At 40.3% G+C, this 12,515-nt stretch overlaps 1 protein-coding gene across 1 annotated transcript; it reads left to right on the top strand.

The window, feature by feature from the left end:
- Nucleotides 1–7,665: 7,665 nt before the first annotated feature.
- On the top strand, nt 7,666–10,316 carry LOC116508505 (C-C motif chemokine 5-like). Its single transcript, XM_032217154.1, has 3 exons — nt 7,666–7,794; nt 9,205–9,307; nt 9,955–10,316. The coding sequence occupies exons 1-3, from the start codon at nt 7,719–7,721 to the stop codon at nt 10,034–10,036; spliced, it is 261 nt and encodes an 86-aa protein (XP_032073045.1). The 5' UTR covers nt 7,666–7,718; the 3' UTR covers nt 10,037–10,316.
- The last annotated feature ends 2,199 nt before the right edge of the window (nt 10,317–12,515 follow it).

The following is a 12,515-nucleotide window of genomic DNA, read 5'->3' as shown; positions in this document are numbered from 1 at the left end:
CTCTCCAATCTCATCAGCAGAGTATTAGAACAAAAGGGGAAAGGGGCCAAAAACCCAGAACCATATTTGCAGCCAAGAACTGAGGTCAAGAAAGCAGAACATTAAGGAAGAAGCATGAGGTCAGGATGGGGACCCAGAGTTTTATTGCACTTTACAACAGAATGTCAACAGGAGGTACAATACTCAGAACTTCAGATGTTTCTACACCAGCCTACAGAGTATGGGAAATAAATAGGAAGCACTAGAAATCCTAATTCAGAAAGACAAATTGTATGGGATAAGCATCAATGAAAGTTGGTGGAAAAATACTCATCATTGAACACAGCAATGCAATGCAATGCAATTAGTTTTTTCCCCCTGAAAGGAGCAGATTGGAGAAAAATGGGGAAGGGAAATTTCACAATGCAAGAAGAAAGAAAATTTACACACACACACAAATCCAGGAATCTGAACACGGACCTCCTACTGGAAGTATTTGGGTAAGATTAAAAGGAGAGAGAAATAAGGCAGAATTTATAGTTGAGGATTTTCCACATCAAATAACCAATGTTTTAGAGAGGGTTGCAATCGCAGTACTTATCGTGGCATCTTGATTTATCCACCCAAAAGCTCATCCCTGTTTCATTGATGGCAGACTTGAAATCCGATACTATTATATCTTGACCTCTGTGGAAATATATCTCTGCTACTCTGCAAACTCTGCTACGAGTGAGTGAATCAACAATTTCTTGCCTTCTCTTACCGATAACTTCATTTTCAGAAAATGGAAGACAAGACAAGGGGACATGTTAGCCTGAACCCAATCCTCACCAAAAGGAAAGAAAAGCCATACATGCACATGGTCACCATGAGGTGACCATTAACTCCTCCATTCACCTGTTCTTATAAACGTGGAAAATGAAGTTGCCCAAAGGCAAAAGAATTGTAACATCAATCTTGAGAGATTGAAGAACATTACAGGGAGCATTCAGGAAGAATGCTACTGGGCACCTCAGCTGCCAGGCCACCAGTAGGATGACTTACCTGCCCTTATAGATTGCTTTGCTATGATTATTTATGCAGAGAAAAGTGTCATTCATTTCTGGATATTTGTTAAGGCTCTAAGTCTAAGTTTTTGACCCAGTTGCACAAGAGTAGAGGTCCCTGACTCATTGCCTTGCTCTTTCCTCAGACAGGGAAACTAGAAGGTCCTTTCAGGGCTTCTGGGTTTCCTCTTCAACTCTAACTCTTGAATTCTTAACACGTGATAGTTTTCCTTGCTGTCTGATTCATGTTCCCTGTGACTCAAAAGTTCCTTGCCCCAAATGTTATCCTTTTCACTAGTTGGGTGGAAAACTGGAAGTCCAATTCACTTGATAAAGCTCTACATTCTGAAGAAATATTCTAAAGAAAAGAAACAAACATTAGTTGAGCAATTTCATCCTAGATTAGATTTTGCTTTTTTAATTTCTCCTTCTGTTCTCAATATCAGATTTTTATTATTGTCATATAGACCAATCCCAGGAGATTGAGTTGGATGCAAACAGAAATCACTAGTCTCAGAGATTTCTCAATAGAAGGAGAGGTGGTTGATCTGATGGATTCTAGACATGCTAGTGAGGTCTTTCTTTCTACCAAGGAAAACCTACTGAACTAAAATTCGGGTCAAGAGAAATGTTCTGTTTCTTTCATACTGCAAACGTATTATTAGGAATCTTTGATGCATCCTTTCCCTGCTGGAATATTTGCCAATGGGAGTCCAAAATGTCTTCTGAAAAGGAGAGACCTTCTCTGGCAAATGTCCAATGCCCCTCTGGGGTTTAATCTGATATTATTTCAGCATTGGCATTATTTGCTTCTACAATTAAAAGAACATTTCACGTTCCTACAAATGAAAATTCTTGACATTTTTAATGATTCATATCATTTATTAATGACAGGTGACAAATTATTACTCATTTAAGGAAGGGACTGAGTGACATTTGCAAAAGTCAGAAAGCTTTTTCTGTGGAAAGAAAACAATGATGTATTCATATATTATATGTATATGTATATATGTATTCATATATATTCAATTCAATTCAATTCAATTCAATTCAATATTAAGCCAGGGACTAATGTGGTCTGTTTGGTTTTGCTTAATCAGTTATGTGACTCTAGCTATTGCGATTGCTTAATTATGTTTTAGAATTTAGTGGTTTATTTGGATTACTACGTTTTGTTCAACAAATCATGTCTTCATGTGTTCATAGGTATGTTCATACGATGAGCTGTGAGAGACAGGAAGAAGAGCTTCAGGGTGGACAGCAGTAAGGCAAAAGATATCTCAGTCCCCAGAAGAAATGGAGTATGGCAAGTGTCTAAGAAGAATAGAATAGAATAGAATAGAATAGAATAGAATAGAATAGAATAGAATAGAATAGGGCAGGGCAGGGCAGGGCAGGGCAGAGCAGAGCAGAGCAGAATAGAATAGAATAGAATAGAATTCTTTATTGGCCAAGTGTGATTGAACACACAAGGAATTTGTCTTTGGTTCATATGCTCTCAATATATATAAAGGAAAAGATACATTTGTCACAAATCATAAGGTACAACACTTAATGATAGTCATAGGGTAAAAATAAGCAATAAAATCATACTAGGAAACAATCAATATAAATGGTAAGGATACAAGCAACAAAGTTACAGTCATACAGTCATAAGTGGGAAGAGACGGGTGATAGGAACTATGAGAAGATTAAAAGTAATAGTAATGCAGACTTAGTAAATAGTTTGACAGTGTTGATGGAATTATTTCTTTAGCAGAATGTTGGCATTTGGGGGGAAAAACTGTTCTTGTGTGTGCAATGCTCTACAGCATCGCATTGAGGGTAGGAGTTGAAACAATGTTTGTCCTGGATGCAAGGGGTGTGTAAATATTTTCACAACCCTCTTTTTGACTGGTGCAGTGTACAGGTCCTCAATGGAAGGCAGGTTGGCAGTAATTGTTTTCTCTGCAATTCTAATTATCTTCTGAAGTCTGTTTCTGTCATGTTGGGTTGCAGAGCCAAACCAGACAGTTATGGAGGTGCAGATGACAGATTAAATAATTCCCTTGTGGAACTGAATCTGCAGTTCGTTGGGCAGTTGGAGCTTTCTGAGTTGGCACAGAAAGAACATTCTTTGTTGCGCTTTTTTGATGACGTCTTTGAAGAGACCCTCCCTCGTTCTCTAGGAAGCAAAGTTGGGGCAGAAATACTTTTGGACTTGCAAAATTCTGCTACTGTAACCTTTCATAAAGGTAGTACTAATGGTTTTATCTTCTTGTCTGGACCACCTCAAAGGATTGCCAGTTCATAAAGTCACTTGGAGTTAAACTCAACTCAAAGAAGATCTTTTTGTTATCTGTGCTGCATCTCTTGAAAGGTTTCCCCACCCACCCACCAATGAAGAAATTCTTTCACAGGGAACTCTAGGTTCAATCATCCTGTTTCCCAACAGAGAAAAAGTGATTTAGATTTAAGGCTTAGTCAGACATTCTCTACAAAATAATTAATGTGTTCAGAGGAAGATAATTTCCACTGGAAATAAAAAAATTGAACTTGAGAATAACATTATACCAACACACACTAACACTAATGCTTCACTTGCATCTGAAAAAAAAAGCTTGTACTGAGTCCAGCACATGTGTGACACATTTGTTTTTTAACAAGTAAGTTAGCAATGTGTTAACTATAAGAATGAGCAACACAATTTCATATTTTACAATTTGATGACATTTTCCGGTAAGACGGGTTTTCGTTTATGTAAAACACATGAGCGATTTTTTTCTGTACAAATCCCAAATGACACATACAATGGTGTATATTTTATTCACTTTTCTCCATTCACATTTCTGTACTAAAGGCAGTTTTGCCTTTAGGACAGTTTTTTTGCCAGCAATTTCCCTAAATACACCAAATGGAAACAAGAGAAATGACCACTTAAAACTATTAGATGTGGGTTTAATGCCTGCTACATGTGGATTGCTTTGAACCTAATAAGAACCAGCCCTTTAAAAGTGGCAGAATATTTGGAAAGGCCCAGAGAAAGTATTTGGAAATGTCACATATGAAGAGGCCCTTTCTGACATTGCTCTCCACTACCTCCAGAAGCCATGAATGAGCAAAAGAACAAATAACTCAAGGGGGTGAACATAACCAACACACTTTCCTCTTCCTATTTTCCCCATAACAGCAACCCTGTGAGGTGAGCTGGGCTGAGAGAGTGTGACTGGGCCCAAAGTCACTCAGCTGGCTTTCATGGGCTAAATCAGGATTAGAACTCACAGTCTCAGGCTTTCCTAGCATGGTTCTTAACTACTAATCAAACTACTCAAAAACTGTGGAACATACTGTCTTCAAAGATGCTTCGTGTTTTCATTCTGGGTATTCCAGAAAAAAATGAGGATACTTCTTTTTAAGCAGGCAAGGGGGACTTAATCTGAATGTGTCTGGATTATCCTTTTCAACTGTCTTTACTTTGGAGGTCGGCTGGGTTGGATTTAGATCGTGGCACGACAAAACCGCGCTTGTCAAAATAGCGGTGATAAAATCGCGTCGCTAAAGCTGCGATGTCATCACCGCCGCGACAACAGCGCGGCGACAGAAAGGCGCTTTAAAACAGCGCGGTGGCAGAAAGCGGATTTAAATTAAGGTAAGGGTTAGGATTAGGTTTAGGGTTTTGTTTTAGGTTTAGGTTTAGGTTTAGGTTTAGGTTTAGGTTTAGGTTTAGGTTTAGGTTTAGGTTTAGGTTTAGGTTTAGGTTTAGGTTTAGGGTAAGGTTACGGTTAGGGTTAGGTTAGGGTTAGGGTTAGGGTTAGGTTTAGGTTTAGGTTTAGGGTTAGGTTTAGGGTTAGGTTTAGGGTTAGGTTTAGGGTTAGGTTTAGGGTTAGGGTTAGGATTAGGTTTAGGGTTAGGGTTAGGGTTAGGGTTAGGATGCTGAGTGCTTGGGAATGCGCAGATTTGCCCTCCGCGATTATGTCATCGCGGTAGGGTCGCGTTTTTCCTTAGCGCTTCGAACGGCGCAAATTAGTCTTCGCATTTATGTCTCCGCGGATAAGGGCTTCGCGGATTTGTGGTGGAACCGATTTAGATAGCATCAACTTCACATTGGTAACTTAGATTTATTTGAACAGGGGATATAGACGTTTGAAAAACTAACCTATAAAGAAAAATAATGCCACTCCTGACATGGTGAGGTTCTGCATTCATTGTCAGCCTTATGGAGTTGTGTGAGGAAATACTTTTTTAGTACGATTAGTCCTCTACCTATGACCACAATTGAGCCCAAAATGTCTGTGGCTCTTTGAGGCAATTGCTTGGTGAATTTTGCCCCATTTTACCACCTTTCTTGCCACAGTTGTTAAGTGAGGCACTGCAGTTGTTAAAGTTAGTAACATGGTTGGTAAGTGAATCTGGCTTCCCTATTGACTTTGCTTGTCAGAAGGTGGTCACATGACCTCAGGACACTGCAACCGTCATAAATATGAGTCAGTTGCCAAGCCTCTGAAGGTTGATCATGGGGATGCTGCAACGGTTGTGTGACAAATGGTCACTATTTTCGGTTCCGTTGTAACTTCAATTGGTCACTAAATGAAATGTTGTAAGTTGAGGACTACCTGTATACAGTTGAGGATCAGGTTTACATCCAAGGAGCTCAGTTGTGTTCCAAAGAAAATAAGAGTAAGAGTGATAGTTTTACCCATTTGGAAATCATAAAATATCAATTATAGCCTGCTTTATGCAAGTTATCATGATTCAGCTTAGCTTCTCAGGAGGAATGATTGGCAGCTTTCCACACAGCTGTTTTGGACTTTATAGTTTCTTTTCAATATGATAATAGACTTGTTGTTCTGAGACTTGTGTTCAGAGAATTAACCAATTTTTAACCTGGTTCTGAATGTTACAAAACAAAGGAGAACATTGCTGGTTTTAGAAAGAGCCACCGGCATAGTCAAGAGCCAAGGTGGCGCAGTGGTTAAATGCAGCACTGCAGGCTACTTCAGCTGACTGCAGTTCAGCAGTTCGGCTGTTCAAATCCCACCAGGCTCAAGGTTGACTCAGCCTTCCATCCTTCCGAGGTGGGTAAAATGAGGACCCGGATTGTTGTTGGGGGCAATATGCTGACTCTGTAAACCGCTTAGAGAGGGCTGAAAGCCCTATGAAGCGGTATATAAGTCTAACTATTGCTATTGCTATAGTCATTCTCCACTTGGTATCAAGGCTTCAGCTGTGGTGATGGTCAATAGCATTAAGTACGTGAGGGTCCAGATAACTAAGAATCCAACTTGGTCTCTTCATATGTTATCTTTAACGAAGTGTGCAAACCAGCTTTTGCATTCCCTGCGTCGGTTGAGTAAAACACACCTTTCTCCTTCTGTCCTGGCCACTTTTTACAGAGGCATGATTGAGAGCGTTTTAACAAACCGCATCACTGTTTGGTTTGGTGGTAGCAGTGCCTCAGATAGAAAGTCCATACAGAGAGTGGCAAGAACAGCCGAGAAGATTATAGGAAGCTCACTTCCCATTATTCAGGATATTGCTTATAAGCACTCTGCGCTTAGAGCTCAAAGCATTGTTAGAGACCTTAAACCCACTTCACGGATTGTTTCTGTTGCTCCCCTCTGGGAGGAGATTTCGAAGTATCTATAGTAGGACTACTAGATTCTGTAAGAGTTTTGTTCTTTTTGCCATCCGTTTTATAAATTTGCAGAATTCTTTTTCCTCCCCCCCACTGTGTATATGTATACATTCAAACTAGGCTGTGATGTTTCTCTGTGTCGTGTGTGTGTGTGTGTGTGTATTGCATAATGGTTACCTTTTGAGAACTGAGAATTTCATTTTAATGTATGCTGATTAATGAATTATTGTCATTTAAAGTGACAATAAAGTTTCTATTCTATTCCATTCCATTCCCCAGGCACTGCAGGGAACTGTGCTGGTCCAGCACCTCCCCCCCCCAGAACAAAGCTGTGCGAACAGCCTCTGTTGTGAATGGTAGAAAAGATGCAGGAAGCTCCAGTTCAGAGAACATCTGCTCATCTCAAGCGGACCTTTGGATCAATACCAGGGCCAAACTCAAGCCAAAGAGCAAGTTTCCCTTGAAAACTTATTTGTTTCCTACCAGTGTTCCTCCATTTCTTGGCAAATCAGCACTCTTAGAAATCCCCAAAGCTTTGCACCATTTTCAGATCCTGAAGCCCTAATTGAGATTAATGTACATTTAAAAGTCTATAAACAATAAATGCTGCATATCCATCACCTTATTTAAAAAGTAAGACATCTGAGTGAAACCAGACCTCTGAGGGCTCCTGCTTGATTTCCCATTTCCTTTCCTCACCCTCTCACACCTTGCCAGAGAAGGCTATCCTGCTCTTCTAGCATCATTCCCATTTCCCCCCCTGCCAGGAATGTTGTTTCTAGCAGAATCCCTGGCTTAGATGGCTTATCTGCCACCTGCTTTGCAAAGTTAGAGGAAGGCTGCAGATTCCCTTTCTCTTTGCTTCCTCTTTCATCCAGCAAAGTGATTGTAGCAGATTTTTTTACTGTTATGTCATCATTTCTCAGATATGAAGCGTAGATTTCCAGCAAATCTCCACCCTCTCATCAACTGGTCTATATAACATGAGGAGTTCTGCCTCTCAGCATGGAGCTAGGGAGGTGCACAAGCTACCCCAACTACTATTTCTTCTCTCCAAGAGATCTGATCCAAGAGCAAAGATGAACAGCTCCCTGGCTACCCTCGCCGTCTTCCTGATTGCTGCTATGTTCTTATCCCAAGCTCAGGCTCAGTTCGGTAAGTATGCATTTTCTTCTCTTTTTCAGCATCCCACCCACATTCTGAGGGCGGTTAGGTGGCTCATGGTTAAAACACTGGACTTGTCAGCTGAAAAGCTGGCAGCTTAGGTTCGAGACCTGAGCCCAAGGTGATGGGGTGAGCTCCTGCCCTTGCCTCAGCTCTTGCTAACCTAGCAGTTCGAGAGCATGCAAATGCGGGTAAGTAAATAGGTACCACTTTGCTGGGAAGGTAATAGCACTCTGTGATGTCATGTTGACTATAGACATGTCTTTGGACGATGCTGGCTCAATGGCTTTGAACTGGAGATGAGTATTGCCCCGATAGTTGGCAATGACCAGCAGAGTAAAACCCTCAGGGACTCCTTTACCTTGTACCTACATTCAGAGTTATAACCCTTGCCATTTTGACATGGGTTCTAAGTTTTGCTCAACCATCTCTCCTGAAAGTGCTGGTCATACAACAAACTACAAGGACAGTTAGATTCAGCCAATGCTGCTCAGAGTATAAGTACAACCTCATTTGAAAGGGAAGTTCTGCATTAAGGCCTCTTGCTTGGAGCTGAATTCGAGATGAGAAGGAGGGAGTAGGACCCTATCCAACGCTTCAGAAGATGCATGTGGAAAGAATGAGCTCTTCCTTTCAGGTTTCAAAAGAGGATAGGGTAGATGGATAAATAACATTTCTCCTTTTTACTCTGAACAGTTTTTCTAATTACCATAAGCCATTTCAAGGATTTGGGGGTGGGGGTGGGTGGGGACTACAGTATCAGTTGTATTAATGCATGCAAAATAATTATTTTCCATATTGAACATTGTTTTTTTGGGTGGACAAAAGAGAAACCTACAGTTCCTCTCCAAAATAAGTTTATTATCCTCTAGTGACAGGTAGAATTTTTAGGAGTTAGTGCTTTGGGGCTCACATAGTCACTATCTAGCTATAATAGATACCTACTAGTAAGAATCCATTCAGTCACAAAGAAAGGAAATAAGGAAGGGATTCTGCCTGAGAGAGACAATTCCTGCATTCTTAATTTCTGCAGAAATCATTGCTGAATTTGCCTCTGGAATTTTCACAACAACAAGTAAAATACAAATCTCCACCTCTTAAACACATTGTTTGGGCCAGTCGTTCTGCCTTAGTTCAACCTATCTCTAGGGTTGTTCTTGTGGAGAATATGGGAGGATGAAGCATTAGCTATGTATACTACCTTGAGATGTACAAAGTAAGGCTGGATATAAATCTAATAATAACAACATGATCCATTGTCAGTCCAGGGAAAATCTGTCCATATTAAATGAGGGGAATGTAGATATTCTAAAATAGCAGGTGAGAAGTTCAGGTTGAAGACTCAATGATTGGGGAAGGGAAACCATTAAAATGACACAAGTCTCTTTTCCTGTCTTTCAGATCCCCGGCTCTGTTGTTTTAACTACCAAAACAAGCCTGTGCCACTGAGGAATCTGAAGTCCTATGAACGTACAAATTCCAGGTGTTCCATGCCAGCTACCATGTAAGTACTTAAAAAAAAATCTATCAACTCCCAAGTGATTCCTGAATATGTTAAATGTGATGTTGGCTGCCCTTGAAACATCTAGTACCTTTGTGTGACCTTTATGGAAAAGTGCACCAACCATAATCATCACATTTCCCTATATTGACTTTATGTGAATTTAATTTAAATGTAAAATGAGTTGCAGTCCCACCCAACATATCACAATGAGGCCAGAGAGTTCTTCACTCAGAAAAAAAAATCTATTCTTTTTTTTTTTTGCAATAAACATTAATGAAGAGGTGGGGTTGCAATTGCAAGACCCTTGGCTGCTATCTTATTTGTCACCCCCTCTGCAGATATCCTTATGCCAAAATCTAAATTTATCTCCCCCTTGAAAGGGCCTGTGTGCAGGTTTAGTTCAACACTTCAATCCACAACTTTCAGGCAAATCAGCCCTTTAGCTTAAATATTGAAATTCATTGAAAGGTTTAGTGGACATCTGCCAATGCACCCCCTTTCATGAAATCAATTTGGAACAGGAGCCTCTTGAGGGCAACTGATGGGAGGGGATCTGCGCCCTTGAAAACTGAGTGTGGTGCCAATTGTAGAGAATTGTTTTCTTTCCCTCTTGTGACGAAATATGCATGTTTATGTCTCTTCTGCAGATTTACCACAAAGAAGGACAGAAAGATTTGTGCAGATCCCAGTGCACAATGGGTCCAGGATCGTATAAGACAGTTGTCTTAAAACTGACAACCTTCCACCTCCTGTATATTCACCCAGAGGAGCCCCAAGAAGTCAAAGCTTTTAAAATGCTTCAGATGTGGAAAAAAAGAACATGTGTGATTCTTATTCCGACCTTGCACACTCCTAACTTAAACTTCATTGATGGAAGATGAAATAATGTATTTTATTTAAATTATGGGCAAATATCTTATGTATTTTATATTATTATTTTTTAAAAGAAGACGTTGATTTGTCTAAAAGTTCTGAAAAATATTTGACAGACACGTAATGTATGAATAAATCTCAGGGTTATGGAATCCATACATGTCTCTGCTTGTCTATGTTTGAAATCTTTTCTGAGAGCTCCTTCAGGTTACACAACAATTCTTATTTCATTGAAAGATTGACTAGGACTCTAAGATTGACTGGGCTCTGGCCCTTCTCCTTCCCTAGGAGTGGGGATTCTTAGACCGTCCATCTGCTCCTGCATTACCATTTATAACATCCCCCTTTTTCAGACTTTGTCTGCCTTGACTCCCAAGGTCATTCCCACATACCACTATACCCTCCATTGACTGTGCTGTCAGTGCACTGGAACCTATGAGACAAGGAAGCAGCAGCATGCAAGGCAGCGGAGATCCTCTGTATTCAGAGTGAAGCCTTCGAAAGCAGCGTGGAAGGTGGAGTAAAAGCTATTGAAATCCTCCATTGGGGCTATTTCTTTGGTCTGTTCATTATACTCACGTAAGACGAGGCTCCATTCTGAAACGGCTCTACTCTTGTTGGTTTTCTCTTTATTTCCAGCACTCTTTTTCTTAAACAGAAACCCCACCTTATACTGCTGCTTACGTGGTTGTATGCAATAGGGATTTTGATGCCAGATGGATGCTGCTTTAACATTGAAGCCTTGCAGGTTTTCTCTGTTTGCAAGGAAGGGGGAAGGGGAGGGGAGTGGGGAGTGGTTGTTTATAAGTAATCAAGAGTTTGCTTATCATAAACAGCATCTTAGCCCAGGTGGCAAGAAACCTGGGAAGGCGTGTTTAAAGTGATTTCAAGCGACTGCACTTTAATTAACTCAGTATAAATGAACATATGAACCAGCATTAAAGACACTTTTGTGAACCTTTGGCTGATCTTGCACAGCTGTGTGGGCTTGGCTATTTTCCCACACTATTAGAACATAGAATGATAGAGTTGGAAGGGACCTTGGAGGTCTTCTAGTCCAACCCCTTGTTCAAGCAGGAGACTTTATACCATCCTGGATAAATGGCTGTCCAGTCTCTTCTTGAAAGCTTCCAGTGATGGGGCACGCACAACTTCTGGAGGCAAGCAGTTCCACTCGTTAATGGTTCTCACAGTCAGGAAGTTTCTCCTTGGTTCTAAGTTGCTTCTCTCCTTCTTAACACGAGTATCAACCATGTGGCATTGTAACTAATACAGGTGGGAGTTTCTGCAAATCTGGGATTTCCAACATGAAAGCCTGTGCTTATTTCCACCCCTACTTCATGGACAGGAAGTCTTTTCTTTTAAAATATGGCACTGAACCTGTGCACAATACTGCAATTTAAACATCATTGGGCTGATCTGTGCAGATGTGAAACAGTTTATGTGAACCTGGGGTCAGGTTCTTTTTTCATAATGCTTAAACTCCCTGTGCTATTCTGTAGAGGAGGCTCACATTACTATAATTACTAGGATATTTTGAAACAGATCCTTTAATGGATACTGTTTGTTATGGTTATTTTATGGGACACTTGCTGTTGACTTTTAGTTAACAGTCCACAATTCTCTCTTTCCTTCTTTTTCATTTTAATCTATATATTTTTTATTAAAACTTTTAAACAAGAAAAACTAAACAAATTAATAGAAAGTAAGGGAGAACATAAATCAAAGGAAAAGCAAACAGGGCAAGAAAATGAAAAGTTAAAGATCGAGAAAGCAGAGATATATTTTAACATATCTCTAAATTTACATCATGTTACAATACTCTTCCTTTCTTGGGCTGAGGAAAGGACAGGCCTGAAGTGACCCATCCTCAGGGAAACAAGAGGCTAGGTCTTTCTAGCCCAGCATTAACAATTACATATACTGCTGTCATCCCAAGTATATGTAAAAAAAACATAATGTCGCAAAGGACATTTGTTCTTACAATTATATTCAAAAATAAGACCTCCCCGGATAATACGTCCAATTGGGCTTTTGAGTGCATGCACTAAAATAAGCCCTCCCTGAAAATATTGCAACACAGCAGCAGCCATGAAGTGATCATGGTCACCGCCTCCTGCACCTCACAAAATAATAAGACCTCCCCAAAAATAAGGCCAAGTGCTTATTTGGGGGTGAAAAGAAAATAAGACCTTGTCTTATTTTGGGGGCAGCACGGTATACTATACAATACCAGAGTTGGAAGGGACCTTGGAGGTCTTCTAGTCCAACCCCCTGCTTAAGCAGGAAACACTTCATATATGAAGTGCGCGTGAAGCGAATTGGTATCAACGCT

The sequence above is a fragment of the Thamnophis elegans genome, chromosome 4 (genome assembly GCF_009769535.1).
Source record: "Thamnophis elegans isolate rThaEle1 chromosome 4, rThaEle1.pri, whole genome shotgun sequence".
NCBI classification, from domain to species: Eukaryota; Metazoa; Chordata; class Lepidosauria; order Squamata; family Colubridae; genus Thamnophis; species Thamnophis elegans.
The sequence above is the reverse complement of the archived record's forward strand: the minus strand, read 5'-3'. Positions and strand labels throughout refer to the sequence as shown.

Coding starts and splice junctions, on each gene's coding strand:
- LOC116508505 (XM_032217154.1), top strand. CDS start 7,719: ATGAACAGCTCCCTGGCTACCCTCGCCGTCTTCCTGATTGCTGCTATG. Junction 7,795..9,204: donor CCAAGCTCAGGCTCAGTTCG/GTAAGTATGCAT, acceptor CCTGTCTTTCAG/ATCCCCGGCTCTGTTGTTTT. Junction 9,308..9,954: donor TGTTCCATGCCAGCTACCAT/GTAAGTACTTAA, acceptor TCTCTTCTGCAG/ATTTACCACAAAGAAGGACA.